This window comes from Podarcis cretensis (genome assembly GCF_951804945.1).
Source record: "Podarcis cretensis genome assembly, chromosome: 2".
Classification (NCBI taxonomy): Eukaryota; Metazoa; Chordata; class Lepidosauria; order Squamata; family Lacertidae; genus Podarcis; species Podarcis cretensis.
In genome coordinates this window covers 100,844,036-100,856,998 of record NC_137171.1, presented here as the reverse complement: position 1 = coordinate 100,856,998, position 12,963 = coordinate 100,844,036, and the positions used below count along the sequence as shown (strand labels likewise).

Here is a 12,963-nt window from a genome sequence, read left to right as displayed (position 1 = left end):
ATAAGGTTTGCAAAAATAAATTAAGGAAATGGAAGAAAGAGAAAAAGTAAAATAATAACATGTTAAAATAAATTATTAAGTAAAGTTGAGAAATAAGTAATAAGGATTTGCTGAGCTAATAATTTAAATTGGAATACAAGAAGGGGAGGTGTGAGGAGGTCTGAGAAACAAGTTAAAGGAAAATAAGCAATTGAAATTCTATGTGTTTTTAATTGTTTTTAAGTTTTGTATTTTTGTCATTTTTTGTCTATTTTTGTTTTTATTTTGTTATTGAAAATCCTAATAAATATTCATTTTTTAAAAAATAAATAAACACTATTTCCGAATTTATCTTCTCCTTCTCTCTCCCAGCTCCCACCAGTTAGAGCAATCCTGGCAGTTGCTGCTGAGCCAGGCATTATGCCAGAACTACGTACATCTGGATTTGCCAGGGCTGAGAGCATAAAGCTGCCTGTTGCTGAGAAGTGAAGTTCTGTATTAACCCACATTCTCCTTCAAATGTTTTCAACTACAACTGCCAGCCCGACCTAGCACAGCCATGCTGTTCTTAGTCCAAAACGCATGGAGGACACCAGCTTGGGAAAGGTTATGACAGGCCCTTTGCTCTTGAGTTTGGGAAGCATAACCATAACCTCTCATTTACGTTCTTATTCATGGCTTGGTTTCCTAATCCGAGTGCTGCTGCTTTCATCAACAGAGAGTGACCTTAACTTCATGCAGTAAACAAGGTGCGGCCATTGCCATTGGTTGCTATGGGTGGGTAGAACTGTAGCATTATCTGAGCTGCTGCCTATGGATTTCCTAATCAGCTTTTAATACACGCACAGCTGGAGGATGAGATCATCCGAGCAGATGAGATGTTCCTGTGTTCTGAGCAGGTGTCTGTATATTTGCGCCTATCTGATTGCAGAGTACAATATGGACATACTCCAACAGGGATGATGAATGGGGCTTTCAACGAAAGTGGAGAGATCCTCCTGAAGCTGCTATTCTCCATGCAAAGCTAGCAATACCCGACAAATCGCGACAGTTTGAATTCTACATCAATAAACAAGTGAACAGAGGGGGAAGGTTTCGGGGAGAACCCACGACCCTTTCAGTTTAAGAGGAGGAAAGTATGAACAACTGCGACTTTGGCTGTGGTTCTACGCTTTTAAACTATTCCATTTTAAAAGACAAAAAATGAAGCACGTGTATATTCAGCTGTTCTCTATTTGCCACGCTGGTTTGCAATCTTTTCCTGAAGCAGCAGCAGCAGCAGCAGCAGCAGCAGCAGCAGCAGCAATGAAAAGGCTCAGAGAAGGACTATTCAGGAGAAAAGTGTTAACACAACGTCAACTAGCTTGAGTGAACATTCCTCCTATAGACACACTGAAGGTCTACTTGTGCTGCTGAAAGCTAGTGCAAAATAACAATTCCTAAAGCTGAAGAGACAACATGAAAATCCTATGCCCAGGCAATCGCCGTCTCATGAAAACAAGATTGAAATGGAGGAGACACCCGGGAATGTCTAAAGTTGCTCTCTCCCACTTCTACCAAAAACTTCCCCATGTCTTATTAATGCCTCCTGCCCCCCTTTGGAAATCACTGCTCCAGATACATGCTGCCACACGCTGCCAATTTAAGTGCAGTTCTGATATAAAACCAGCTCTGCCCAGTGAAGAATTTAAATCCTATGTATGCTCCACTCCACTGCGTACAGAAGAACAAGCCGGCCACAAAATATACAAACATTCCTGCGTCAGGGCTTGCCCTCCAAAGCAACCTCAAGATTACCAAGCTACAGCCAAGACTTACCACACACAAAACTTTCTGCAGCCACATCGAAAATGCTTCTGCCCTTTAATGACTCTGGGTGGGCGCAGGTAGCTTCCACAAACGGCTGCAGTTCCCTGTTGGTTAACCACTGCGGCAACCATTTCAGCTGACAATCGCACAGGAAGCTCTCGCTGTTTATGCGGCTAGAGGGAAGCAAACAAAATGCAAAAGGGGAAAAAAGGTCTCTTGTGAAACTTGAAAGGGAATTTTAATGTAAATGGCAACCCAGATACTGACAAACGAAAAAATAATGGATGCTAGTAGGGCAGCCTTCCTGCCTTATATATACAGTGGTACCTCAAGTTTCAAACGCCTCAGGTTACAAACACTTCAGGTTACAAACTCCGCTAACCTGGGAGAGTTACCTCGAATTGAGAACTTTGCCCCAAGCCGAGAATGGAAATCGTGTGCCAGTGGTGTAGTGGCAGCAAGAGGCCTCATTAGTGAAAGCACGCCTCTAGTTAAGAACAGTTTCAGGTTAAGAACGAACCTCCGAAATGAATTAAGTCCATAACTAGAGGTACCAACTGTACACTGATCCCAAAGGAATCCCAGGCAACAGAATGGCGGAGACTGTCTGCTGGTGGTATAGTAGACAAAACGTTGGCCTTGAGCTGAGCATTCAGGGTGAAGAGAGAGTGGGGGAATAATATATGAGACATTAATCTGACCCTGCACATGACCTTTATAAATAGCTGCTTGCCTGGTCACCTGGGGTGAGTATTAATTCACCGCAGGTGAACAACCCTTTTTTAAACCGGAGATGGAATTGTTATTTGTTTCTTTCAGGTCATCCTGTGCCGCAAAGTTAGTATACGTGAACTAGGAAAAAAAGGCTAATAGCTTTTAACTTGCTTGCTAGCTTCCTATGAGAGGCAATATCTATCTGTATAAGGCAGATATACCATCTGTCTTAACAGAGAGTAAGCGCTCCGTAAAAGTCCTTTGTGGGGAGGGAGGAAGCTATCTAAGACACTGTCCATCACCGCATCTTCTGGCTGCAAATTCTGTAAGCCAAGTTGCCTCTTTTCAGGTCTAGGGACATGGCTACTGCTATTTCGTCAAATGGAAGCAAGCAATTACTTCTTACAGATCCTGAATATGATGGTGAGTGCCTCTCTAAACTATGTTTTAAGTGAAATGGCATCTAATGGAAAAGTTCTTGGTTGGTACAATTCATAAGATCTTGGACAGGTGTAAGTGTGCACACACACATGTTCACCTGGAAAGTGAGCTAATAAATTTAGATCCTGGACAACTAATATTGCTTGAACATATGGTAGAGCATAAAGCAGTGTATTAACATTGGAAGGGGGGAGCCGGTTTGGAGATTATCATGAGACAGGATGTTTGGCAATGTACTAAACAAGATCCCACTGATGCAGCTGAAGTGTTAGATCTTCTAACGTAATTTTCCCATCCCTGAGAATAAGTGGGCACATGGATCAAATTTGAAACCTGCTTATCACTGAAATGTCAGCATACCCGAAATGTAGTTATAAAAGGAGAGACTGGTTTGCCACCAGAAATTAAGTAAGTCACTGAATGCTCTGTAAGGCTTGAGAAAAGGAGCCTAGATTTCCTGAACGGAGATGGATAAGGGCACAGATGCAGCCCAATGAAAGGACTGCTGAGAAGATCCTGTTTCACTCGTTACTGAATGTGAGACGAGTCTCTGACATCTGCTCCAGTGTAAAAATAGCTTGTGGGGGTGGCAAGTGGAAAGCAGCAATAGTGGGAGAGTAGCTGGGGAGGGGGAGAGCAGCCGCTGGGGGGGGGGCATGTCGCAACAATGGCCCAAAGATTACAGGATAAAACTTAACAGCCCCGCTCCCCATTACTTACAGTTCCTTCAGGTTCTTCAACTTAGCGAATGCATCCTCCTGAACAGAACGTATTGCATTATTTCCAAGATTCCTACAGAAAATAAAGCATTAAAAGAAACCAATACATATAAGTGTTAACAGTTTTTTTCACTCAACCAGATTTCATGTCAGTTTACTTCCTGTCAAATGGTTTATAGGTCTGCGCTCCTTCATAATATTTCTACTCCTACTAATCAGAGGCTGTGTATAAATCAGGCAAGTGAACTAGTATACGTAAACAATGATTTATCATGACAGGAATGGGGGGCTCTGAGGTTTGGAGTCTCCCACCCCCACCGCTACCCCTCCTGCCTGGCCATGATGAGATCCGAGGTTTTTGCTTCTGTTTAAGATTAAGCGCAGTTTAGCATTGCATCTAAACCATGGTTTGTTGAAATGAGCGAACCTCGTGATACATGACACAAAGATTAACCACAGTTTGTTGGGTTCAGGTGTAATGCTAAACTGTGCTTTAAAAAAAAAAAAAGCAAATGTTTCCTGCAGCCAATCAGAAGCCGCGCCTTGGTTCCTGAACATTTTGGAAGTCAAATGGACTTCCGGAATGGATTCCATTCGACTTCTGAGGGACAACTGTATACTAATTGCTATAATTAGTGTGACAGTACAGTGGTGCCTCGCAAGACGAAATTAATCCGTTCCGTGAGTCTCTTCGTATAGCGGTTTTTTCGTCTTGCGAAGCAAGCCCATTGACAGCTTAGCGGATTAGCGCTATTAGCGGTTTAGCGGCTTTTAGCAGATCAGCTGATAAGCGACTTATCAGCGGATCAGCTGATAAGCGGCTTAGGGCTTAGGAAAAGGGGGGAAAAAGGGAAAAAACCCCGCAGGAACTCGGAAGATTTTTTCGTCTTGCAAAGCAAGCCCATAGGGAAATTCGTTTTGCAAAGCGCCTCCAAAATGGAAAACCCTTTCGTCTAGCGGGTTTTCCGTCTTGCGAGGCGTTCGTCTTGCGGGGCACCACTGTATAGATTTTCCCATGGAGTGTGTGAACCGAAGACCAGTTTGTCTTTAACTGAACTAATCACAATGTTAATGACTTCTTGTGGATAGTCGTTTTAAATGTGTGCAATTGTTTTGTTCCTGAATCGTAAGTGTTCATTAAAACAGCTGGCATCTGTAAGATGTCTTTAAGATTTTATCTGACCAACGGTTGAAAAGCTTCATTTAAGATAAGAAGCTTATGTGGCCATCTAAAACTCTCCTTATTTGAAGAAGATCCCCAGTGAATCTAACTCCTGACGAGATGTAGGGATAAGAAAAGGAAGAGCTACTTCCACCACATCCCCCCCCACCAAAAAAATCCAGCATCAGCTCAAAGAAACAGAGTGCTTGCCATTTTCAGTAAGAAAACCAGCTCTGCTGATGCCCGATTAAAGAAACCTTAATTACACCATGACCTTTAGCGGCTGACTATTATGGTTATGCTGGGTTCTTCTCATTGTATGGTTTATACCTGCTTTGAATAAACACTGCGAAGGGAACTGATGATTTAAATGTTACTAATATGATGAGTTGCAGCCAAAAGATTCCGTGCAGAAATGAAACTGTCTTCCACTTTCCTCTCCCTGCAGAGAGAGGAACCACAGGATCTGGCCAGACCTCCAGAACGGATCCCATTCGCAACCGGAGGTACCACTGTACTTGCAATAAATAATAAGTATATTTTTCTGTTTGTTTGTTTGTTTAAAAAAATCCGCTGCCCAATTAACTGGGAACAGTTTGGCTTTTTTAGGTCAAACAACTTATTGCAAATTTGTCATGTTCCCAATGCCAGGAAAGGGAGAGGAAGGGAAGACAAAAATATGGGGTGGGGGCTGAACTTTTGAAACGTTTCAAGCCTACAATATGGCAGTGAAAGGATCCATAATGCAGACATGGAGGCAATGCAGATGAACATGCCACTCAGTCAATGTTACCAGCCGATACTGCTTGCGATATTGAGAGTTCATTTCAAACAGAGAGAGGTTATCCGTCATAGCAAAAGCAACACACATGTGCACCATTTCCTTGCTGCTGGTTGTCTTACAGCTTGCTTGGCTTTACAAGCAAAATAAACGGAGAGGGACTCTGTGGAACTTGTTCCCCCACTCCCTCTTGCATTTTAAACACAGAGACCCAGGTGGAGAGGAAGAACAGAGCGAAGGATACTACCCCAGGATATTAGCAAAGGCAAAACGGAGCGTGAGAGCAAAGGGAATAATAACAGGTCACATTTCCCAGTAGGTTAGAATTTTTGCTGTGCCTCTTGTCTTAATAAATAAGATATACTCAACTGTGCATTGTGTTTTTTTTAAAAAATAAAATAAAATAATAGCATGCAAATTGGCCATGTGTTCTATAACTTTCTTCCTGGCAGGGAGAAGAAGAAAAAAAGAGTCAACGTTGGAGCTGACTTATAATGAGAAGGAAGCAGCTGGCTCTCACAAACGGACTGGCTTCTCAGCTTACAAAGATGCTATTAAATTGCTCGCAGGCCTCTCCAGCAGCCACTTCTGGCAGGCTTCCCTTCTCCCACCCAGCCACTTCTCTTCAAAACTGCAAAGCATTGTGGGTTACTCACAGGTGTTCCAGGGCCTCCAAGCCTGAGAATGCCTCCTTGGCCACAGACTTGATCTTGTTTCCAAACAGAGTTCTGCAGTTTCAAAACACCCAGCGTCAGATAAGCAGTTTGGGGAGGTGGAGGGAGGGAGAGAGAGAGAGAGGAGAAAAAAGGAAAGAAAATGAAAAGACCCCAATTAGCGTGGCTCTATCTGATGAAACATCCCCATGTAAGGCACTGGAAATACGATCTGTGCAGATTAAGGAAGCCGAAGTACGCGTACTCTCTCTCCCCCCTTCCCTGAAATTAAATACTTTTATCTTTATTAGAACTTAATAGTGATGATAGCTTTACACGGGGCACGCTGTGCTGAATTAAGAAACGCAGGTTCGCTCGGCTTGCTGGGGAAAGGGGAGTCAGAATATGAGTTGACCTTCAGTTATCAGAAAGAACACGGTTTAAACGAGACACTCGACTCGCCTCATTTCACTCCTGATCTTTTCGCAGCTGGTAATAAATGGCTCGCAATAGAGACCCAAATAATCCTGTGACTTCCTTGCCACACATCAGGTGGGCAGGGATGAGGAGAAGCCCTGAGAGCCTTCTGAAGAAACAGCTAAAACCATCACAGCGGATTTAGGTGATGCTCCAAGGGACAAGGTATCTTTGTCCTGCACACATCCCCCTCATCCCTCTAGAGACTATTTATTATGCACCTAAAACAAACTAGGCACTTTAGAGCATTAAAATATATAAGGTGTCTTAGAGCAATGCCCGCTGCCTAATAAAGCCCTTTATTTTAGGTTTTTTAAATTTATTTAACAAAATGTACTATACCTTTTAATTGTCAGTAAAATCTCTAAGCAGTTGATAAAAGAGCTCCTTCTGTGCGTCCCATCTGATGGTAAATAACGGACCCTAACCATTCCATATGTTTCCTCCCCGTGAAGAATTGCATGGAGTAATTAGGTGTGTTAATTAAAGAGGGGACAATTTGTGTGGCAGCTGAATATGGATTTCTGTGACCACACAACACACAATGTGTTTTTTGGTAGATCATTTCTCCCCCGCTTTATCCTCATTAATTTGTTTCCAAATGAATGCACTTGAGCCTGTGACTGAGCCAGGGTGGGAGCCTGCACTTTTTTAATATATAGAAAACTCATTTCTGGCTCAGCCTTAATTCATTTCTGGCTACCTGAGTCCAGGCCAAAGAGCCATGATGGCCAAAAGGCTTGGTATTGCTAGCTTCTGCCGTTCAAAACATTGAGTCATTATATCCCCAAATCCATGTGACTTGGCAAGCCACAGTCCCACTGTGGCATATCATGTGGGTTTAGTTTTTAGCCTTCTGACTCTGCAATATGCTGCTGCCACATCCTCAACCATCCTCCGCAGCATGAGAGCTAGCAGGTCTACTTTAAAAGTAAAAGCTATTCAAGTTACATTAAGTTCCAAGAGGAAGCGTTTGCTGCTCGGTTCCACCCTCCTCGTAAACACAGAAATGAAGTATGGAGGCATTAGACCTGGACTGGTCATGAAATCAAATCTGGATTCCCACAATCTGGGAAACGCTTTAAGGACTTTCTTATGTTGCTTGGTGTCTTAATAGCTGGGACTAAATTGGCACAGAGGTATCCTGTTATTTATATCTGATTTCTAGTGTTTTCCTTGGGTTGTTTTTTTAATGTAATGTAGCCTCATCCTGATTCCTGATGACAGAAGAGATTAAAATTCTACAATAAATCAACTCAGGAGTATTATATGATGAGTCCTGGAATGCTCATTGCATTTCAATTTTCACTAAGAGTATCCTGGTAACTCTCCACCCTGAATAAAGATGTGATGAAGCATGACAGCATGCCCAAGAATATGGAAGACTATGGGAGTCAGGAAGACACCCCACCTTGTGAATCTATGACTGGAGCAATGGATAGATTCTGGGATAGGAATTCACCTGTGATCAAAGCTGTCTTCTTTAGATATGCTGCTCTGTCTTGCTAGATTTATCACACAGTATTCTTAGTTGCTCATATTCAGAATCTATACGGCTTCTGGCATTACTTTATCAAGGCCAGTATCTAGAAGTGGTGAGCAAACAGGCGGGAAAGGTAATGCAGCTCTCTTATTTCAGAACAAAACTGCACATCTGGCAATGTCCTGAAAACTGGAGACAACAGGCTGAATCCAAACTGAGGGTGGAATTCAATGTTGTGCAGTTAAGACTGTTCCACTGGGCAAGCAGAAATGCTTGTGCCGAAGGTGCAATCTTCCATCTCCTCTCCCTGTGTGTTCCATGCCCTCCTTAAACCCGTTCTAGGGGTTCCTCCAGAACAGATTTAGGTGGCATGGGGGAAGAGACACGAGTAGACCTCATTCTGTGGATGCAACTACTTAGTTGAATTCCACCCTCAGATGTGAGAGAAAGCTCACAGATGATTGGAACAGATGTGAGAGAAAGCTACCCTACTAAAGATCTTCCAGTCTGTAAAACCGAGACCCCACTGTTGGAACTGATTCCGGAAATAAAACATTGGGCAGGGTCACCTCATAGCAATTCAGTTTCCATAAGCAAATTGCACGTGGACAGACAGTTCTACCTGGGCAAACTAAACATGTGGTGCTACTTGCAAATGGCCTGTCGTTTCCAGAGCTGGGAACATCTTTGCAGTTTATGTAAGCAACTCGCACATGTGGCCACTTCCACAAAGAACACACCTTGCAACTTTCAGATATGCCTTTCCTGACACATTGCTTCTCAGCCACAACTAGCCAAAGCTAGTGGATCAGACGAGGAGTTGGCAAACAGTACGTAGGAAACGGCAACTTGGCTGCATGAACTACCCGTAACTATCCCACGTATGCCAACCCAAGCCTTGTCAATACTTCAGCTCCTGTGCTTCTTCTCGGTTTAGTCCTTAAAAGCAGCATTTGGGTAAAAAGCTCATACGTCTGTTCTCCAAGACAGGTATGTATGCTATACGTAACCCAGTACTGCATTCTCACAAAACTGTGTCTCAAGAGGGCAAATAATAATTACAAAATATATATATATGATGACCAGACGAGAGGAGCTAATTGCGGCTTGAACTTTTGAGGGGCTTGGCAAAGATGTTTGGGAACCCCTCCCCCCCTCTAAACAGTTTAGGGTTAGCCTGTGCTCTTCCTGATCCATTGTTGAGATGTGATGGAGTTAGGTCATGTCCTCACTTCAAATCATAAGAAATGGATTTAATTGCCATGGTTTCCCTCAACGGAGCACTGGGAACTGCAGAGGTGTGAGAAAGCCAAATTTCTGACAAGAGTATTCTGAATTTTTTTCCTGAGTTTTTCCAGGAGTTCCTTAACAGGCAGCTCTATCATTGGGGACTGAAAAGGGAACCAACGCCCCTTTTCAAAGTCATTATGGCAGCCTGAATAATTAGACTGCCTTCTGTCTCTTTTTGTAATATATGGACCAATCGTCTGACATTGTATAAAGCAGCTTCCTAGTTGGACAAGTCCTTCCCACGTAGCTGACCTATTTTCTGCCAGCCCTTGATTTCAAGCTTTAATTCTGGTTGCATGTTGGCTGCTTGCTAGCTGATGCTTCTTCCCATCCCTGCTCCAAAAAAGTAAACACAATAGCTATCTCATGGGAAAGAAGGAAACTAGTCCACATAGCCAACTATGTGGAAGCACCCTGTTGCCTGGCTGCAGTCCAAACAGAAACGTGGTAGTCCAAAGCATTATGTGACTCGACTCAGACTCCTCTCCTTCGCTCTTAAGCCTGAACTTTATGCAAGGCTTTCTCTGAACTTGGCTGAGACCCTACTGCACAGCCCTGTGTGGCCTAGCTGAGAGGTTAGACCGCATCCTCAGCTCAATACCAGATAAATGGAAGCTGGTTTTAGTTCCTCAGTGATGGCCGCCTCCTCCAGTGTGAACCTGCCTTTTTACTGAGGTCATCGTCCACGGAACAGTAGCCGATTACCAGGGACAGGGCCTTCTCAGTGGTGGCACCCAAGCTGTAGAACAGCTTCCCAAGAGACATCCACTTGGCACCATTTAGTTTGGCTCCCAAGTAAAAAAATCTCTTATCTGGAGGACTTTTTAATGACAGGTAATTGAAGGTTCTTCTGCTCTCCTTCAGAGTTTTCGATCGTTTGAATTTTAGTTCTTTCACTGTGTTCCGTAGCATTATATTTTTTTTTTAATGAAAAAACAAGATTTGCATTTCTTATGCTCATTTTGGCCTGGTTTCCACTTGCCTTCTATTAAGAAGTGAGGTGGGTATTTTGAATACAAAGTCTCAATAATGCACTGTTGTAATGCAGGGCCCGCTCCACCCCCCACCCCCCGCAGTGTGAAGGGCCTCATCCATAATGCAGGGAAGGCTAGCGACTTGGCCTGCCCCTTTCTCCCCGTTTAACACCTCCGATATGCTGAACAAGGCACTGCAGGGCTCGTTGAGAAACCCTTTCAGAAGCTTATCCACAACAGATCAAAAGGGGAGCAGCTTTTAAAGCCATCTCCAAAGTGCTGAGGTAATTATTAATTCATTCGAAGGTTTCCTCCTAAGTGTCTGCCCACCCCCCCACCCCACGCCTCCCCCTTATGCTAATCCATTTGGTCGACAGTTTAAACACAGGACCCTGCCTGACGGAAAAATAATGCTTATCATATACCCAAGTTAATCTTTGATGACTTTTTAATGAATAGCTGCAAATAACCCACCAATAATCTAACAATTACGGTCTAAAATAAGTCGTGAGCCAAAGAGTGAGTGCGTGTGTATGTGCTTCTTAAACTATACCACTTGACACCACGGACTCCTCTGAGCTTATCAGCGGCTGACAATTCACTGAAATCTTAAAATACTGCACTTACACCAAAATGGAGGGGGTGGGAAGAAGTGGGGGTATTAATATGATTTTGCTGGCATGGCTACATATTAGGCTACGGCTATGCATTTTCCCAGAGAAGGAGAAAATGCCAGAGTCCGTTTATGGAGTTGGCAAAATCTGGGTTCTGTGGCCTTTTGTGGTTGCTTGGCAACTGTTTTAAAGGGTTCCAACAACTTCCAATTTGAAGTGAGGGAAGAAAGTCACACACACCTCTCTTTCAGCAATGGCAATACTTATTTCTAACCAAGTGTGCCAAGCTGTAGACTGTTCCAATGGGGTCTAAACGCTCTGAAATAGGAAGCTGGAAGCCAACCACCTCAGGCCCAGCGGCTAGGTTGCCTCTGCAAGCCTCCCTTGCTTGCATGCAGGATGTGTGGCTTTTGAGAGGCCAATACTTAGCTTATCTGATCCCTTCCGTTTTCTAATCCCAACCAAGTCCCCTCGGTTCACTGCCTGATCTTGGGTGAAACTCAACCTGTCCAGCCTCTTGCGACAGGCCCATCCTGCAACCATTTCGGGAGCTACTTCCTGCCACCTGGTTCCTACCTACACACGAGGCCCTGTAAAATGGGACCATCGTTTTGGAGTCTCCATGTTGCCCTGCGGCGGTGCTGCTTTAAGAAGCACCTGAGCCTTACTCTGTTACTACAGTACAATTCAAGAATCTTCCTAGAAACTGACCCATTGCCTGCCTACTCCTTAGCTGGAAGAATGGGTGAAACAGTGGGAGTGATCCCTCTTCTTGAACTCTTTACCATCCTTATGTGACATGGGGGGTGGGGGAGAAAGTTGTTGTTTTTTGTTTGTTACTATGGCATGGTTTTGTTTTTGTTGTATATTGCAAGCCGCCCTGTGAGCCTCAGATGAAGGGAAGCATATAAATTTAATAAAAAATAATTAACAATAATAATCTCAACACAAAGGAGAGGCTCGTGGCTTGTCCTGGATTCGGAATTGCAACATGAAAAGAAGAGAAAGCTATTCATCCACTACCGTGTTGAGATTTCCACTGGCAAGCATGGGTGGAGTTGATACTGAATTTCACCATATCGTATGCTTTGCTGTGGTGAAATGGGCAGGGCAGTCATCAACACAGAGGTATCTGGGCTTTTTTAATCCCTGCGGCGGGGTGCGCTCCCGCTGCTCGGTCCCAGCGCCTGCCAACCTAGCAGTTCGAAAGCACCTCCGGGTGCAAGTAGATAAATAGGGACCGCTTACCAGCGGGAAGGTAAACGGCGTTTCCGTGTGCGGCTCTGGCTCGCCAGAGCAGCAATGTCACGCTGGCCACGTGACCCGGAAGTGTCTCCGGACAGCGCTGGCCCCTGGCCTCTTAAGTGAGATGGGCGCACAACCCCAGAGTCTGTCAAGACTGGCCCGTACGGGCAGGGGTACCTTTACCTTTACCTTTTACCCTAAAGCTAAAAGGAGGGAAATGCTTTGCACTGGAGCTGGTGTAAAGTCAATGAGGGCATGGCCATAGAAGGGAGGAGCACAATTGTATCATGTCCTAAACCTCTTCAATCTATACTGTGTACTGCAGAGGATGCAACATAAGGATGCATCTCCCATGTGCTGCGATGTTCCACTTACAACTACACCCATTTCAACAGTACAGGGCAGCTATACAGCCTGAAGTGATCCACCAGCGTATCTAAAACTTCTGCCAAACCCTATAGCCTCTTTACTAATGGATCTCAAGTATAGTGTTGTGCCTACAGTCCACATCCCAAGTACATTTCTGATAAAATCGGTACTGAACACCGAAAACAGAATTTCCACAAAGTCTACAGCATTCTCAGGTTTGTTAGCACACTGGCAGATGCTGAACAGCAGGAAA

General features: G+C 44.1%; 1 protein-coding gene across 1 annotated transcript in view; it reads right to left on the bottom strand.

Annotated features, from left to right (window-relative positions):
• Positions 1–12,963, bottom strand: part of LRIG1 (leucine rich repeats and immunoglobulin like domains 1) — a 136,435-nt gene that overhangs the window by 16,980 nt on the left and 106,492 nt on the right. Inside the window, exons 10-12 of the mRNA XM_079958700.1 lie at positions 6,262–6,333; positions 3,664–3,735; positions 1,798–1,961 (exon numbers count right to left, since the gene is read on the bottom strand). Of these exons, the coding sequence (XP_079814826.1) occupies positions 1,798–1,961; positions 3,664–3,735; positions 6,262–6,333 (308 nt within the window). The remainder of the gene's footprint in view (positions 1–1,797; positions 1,962–3,663; positions 3,736–6,261; positions 6,334–12,963) is intronic.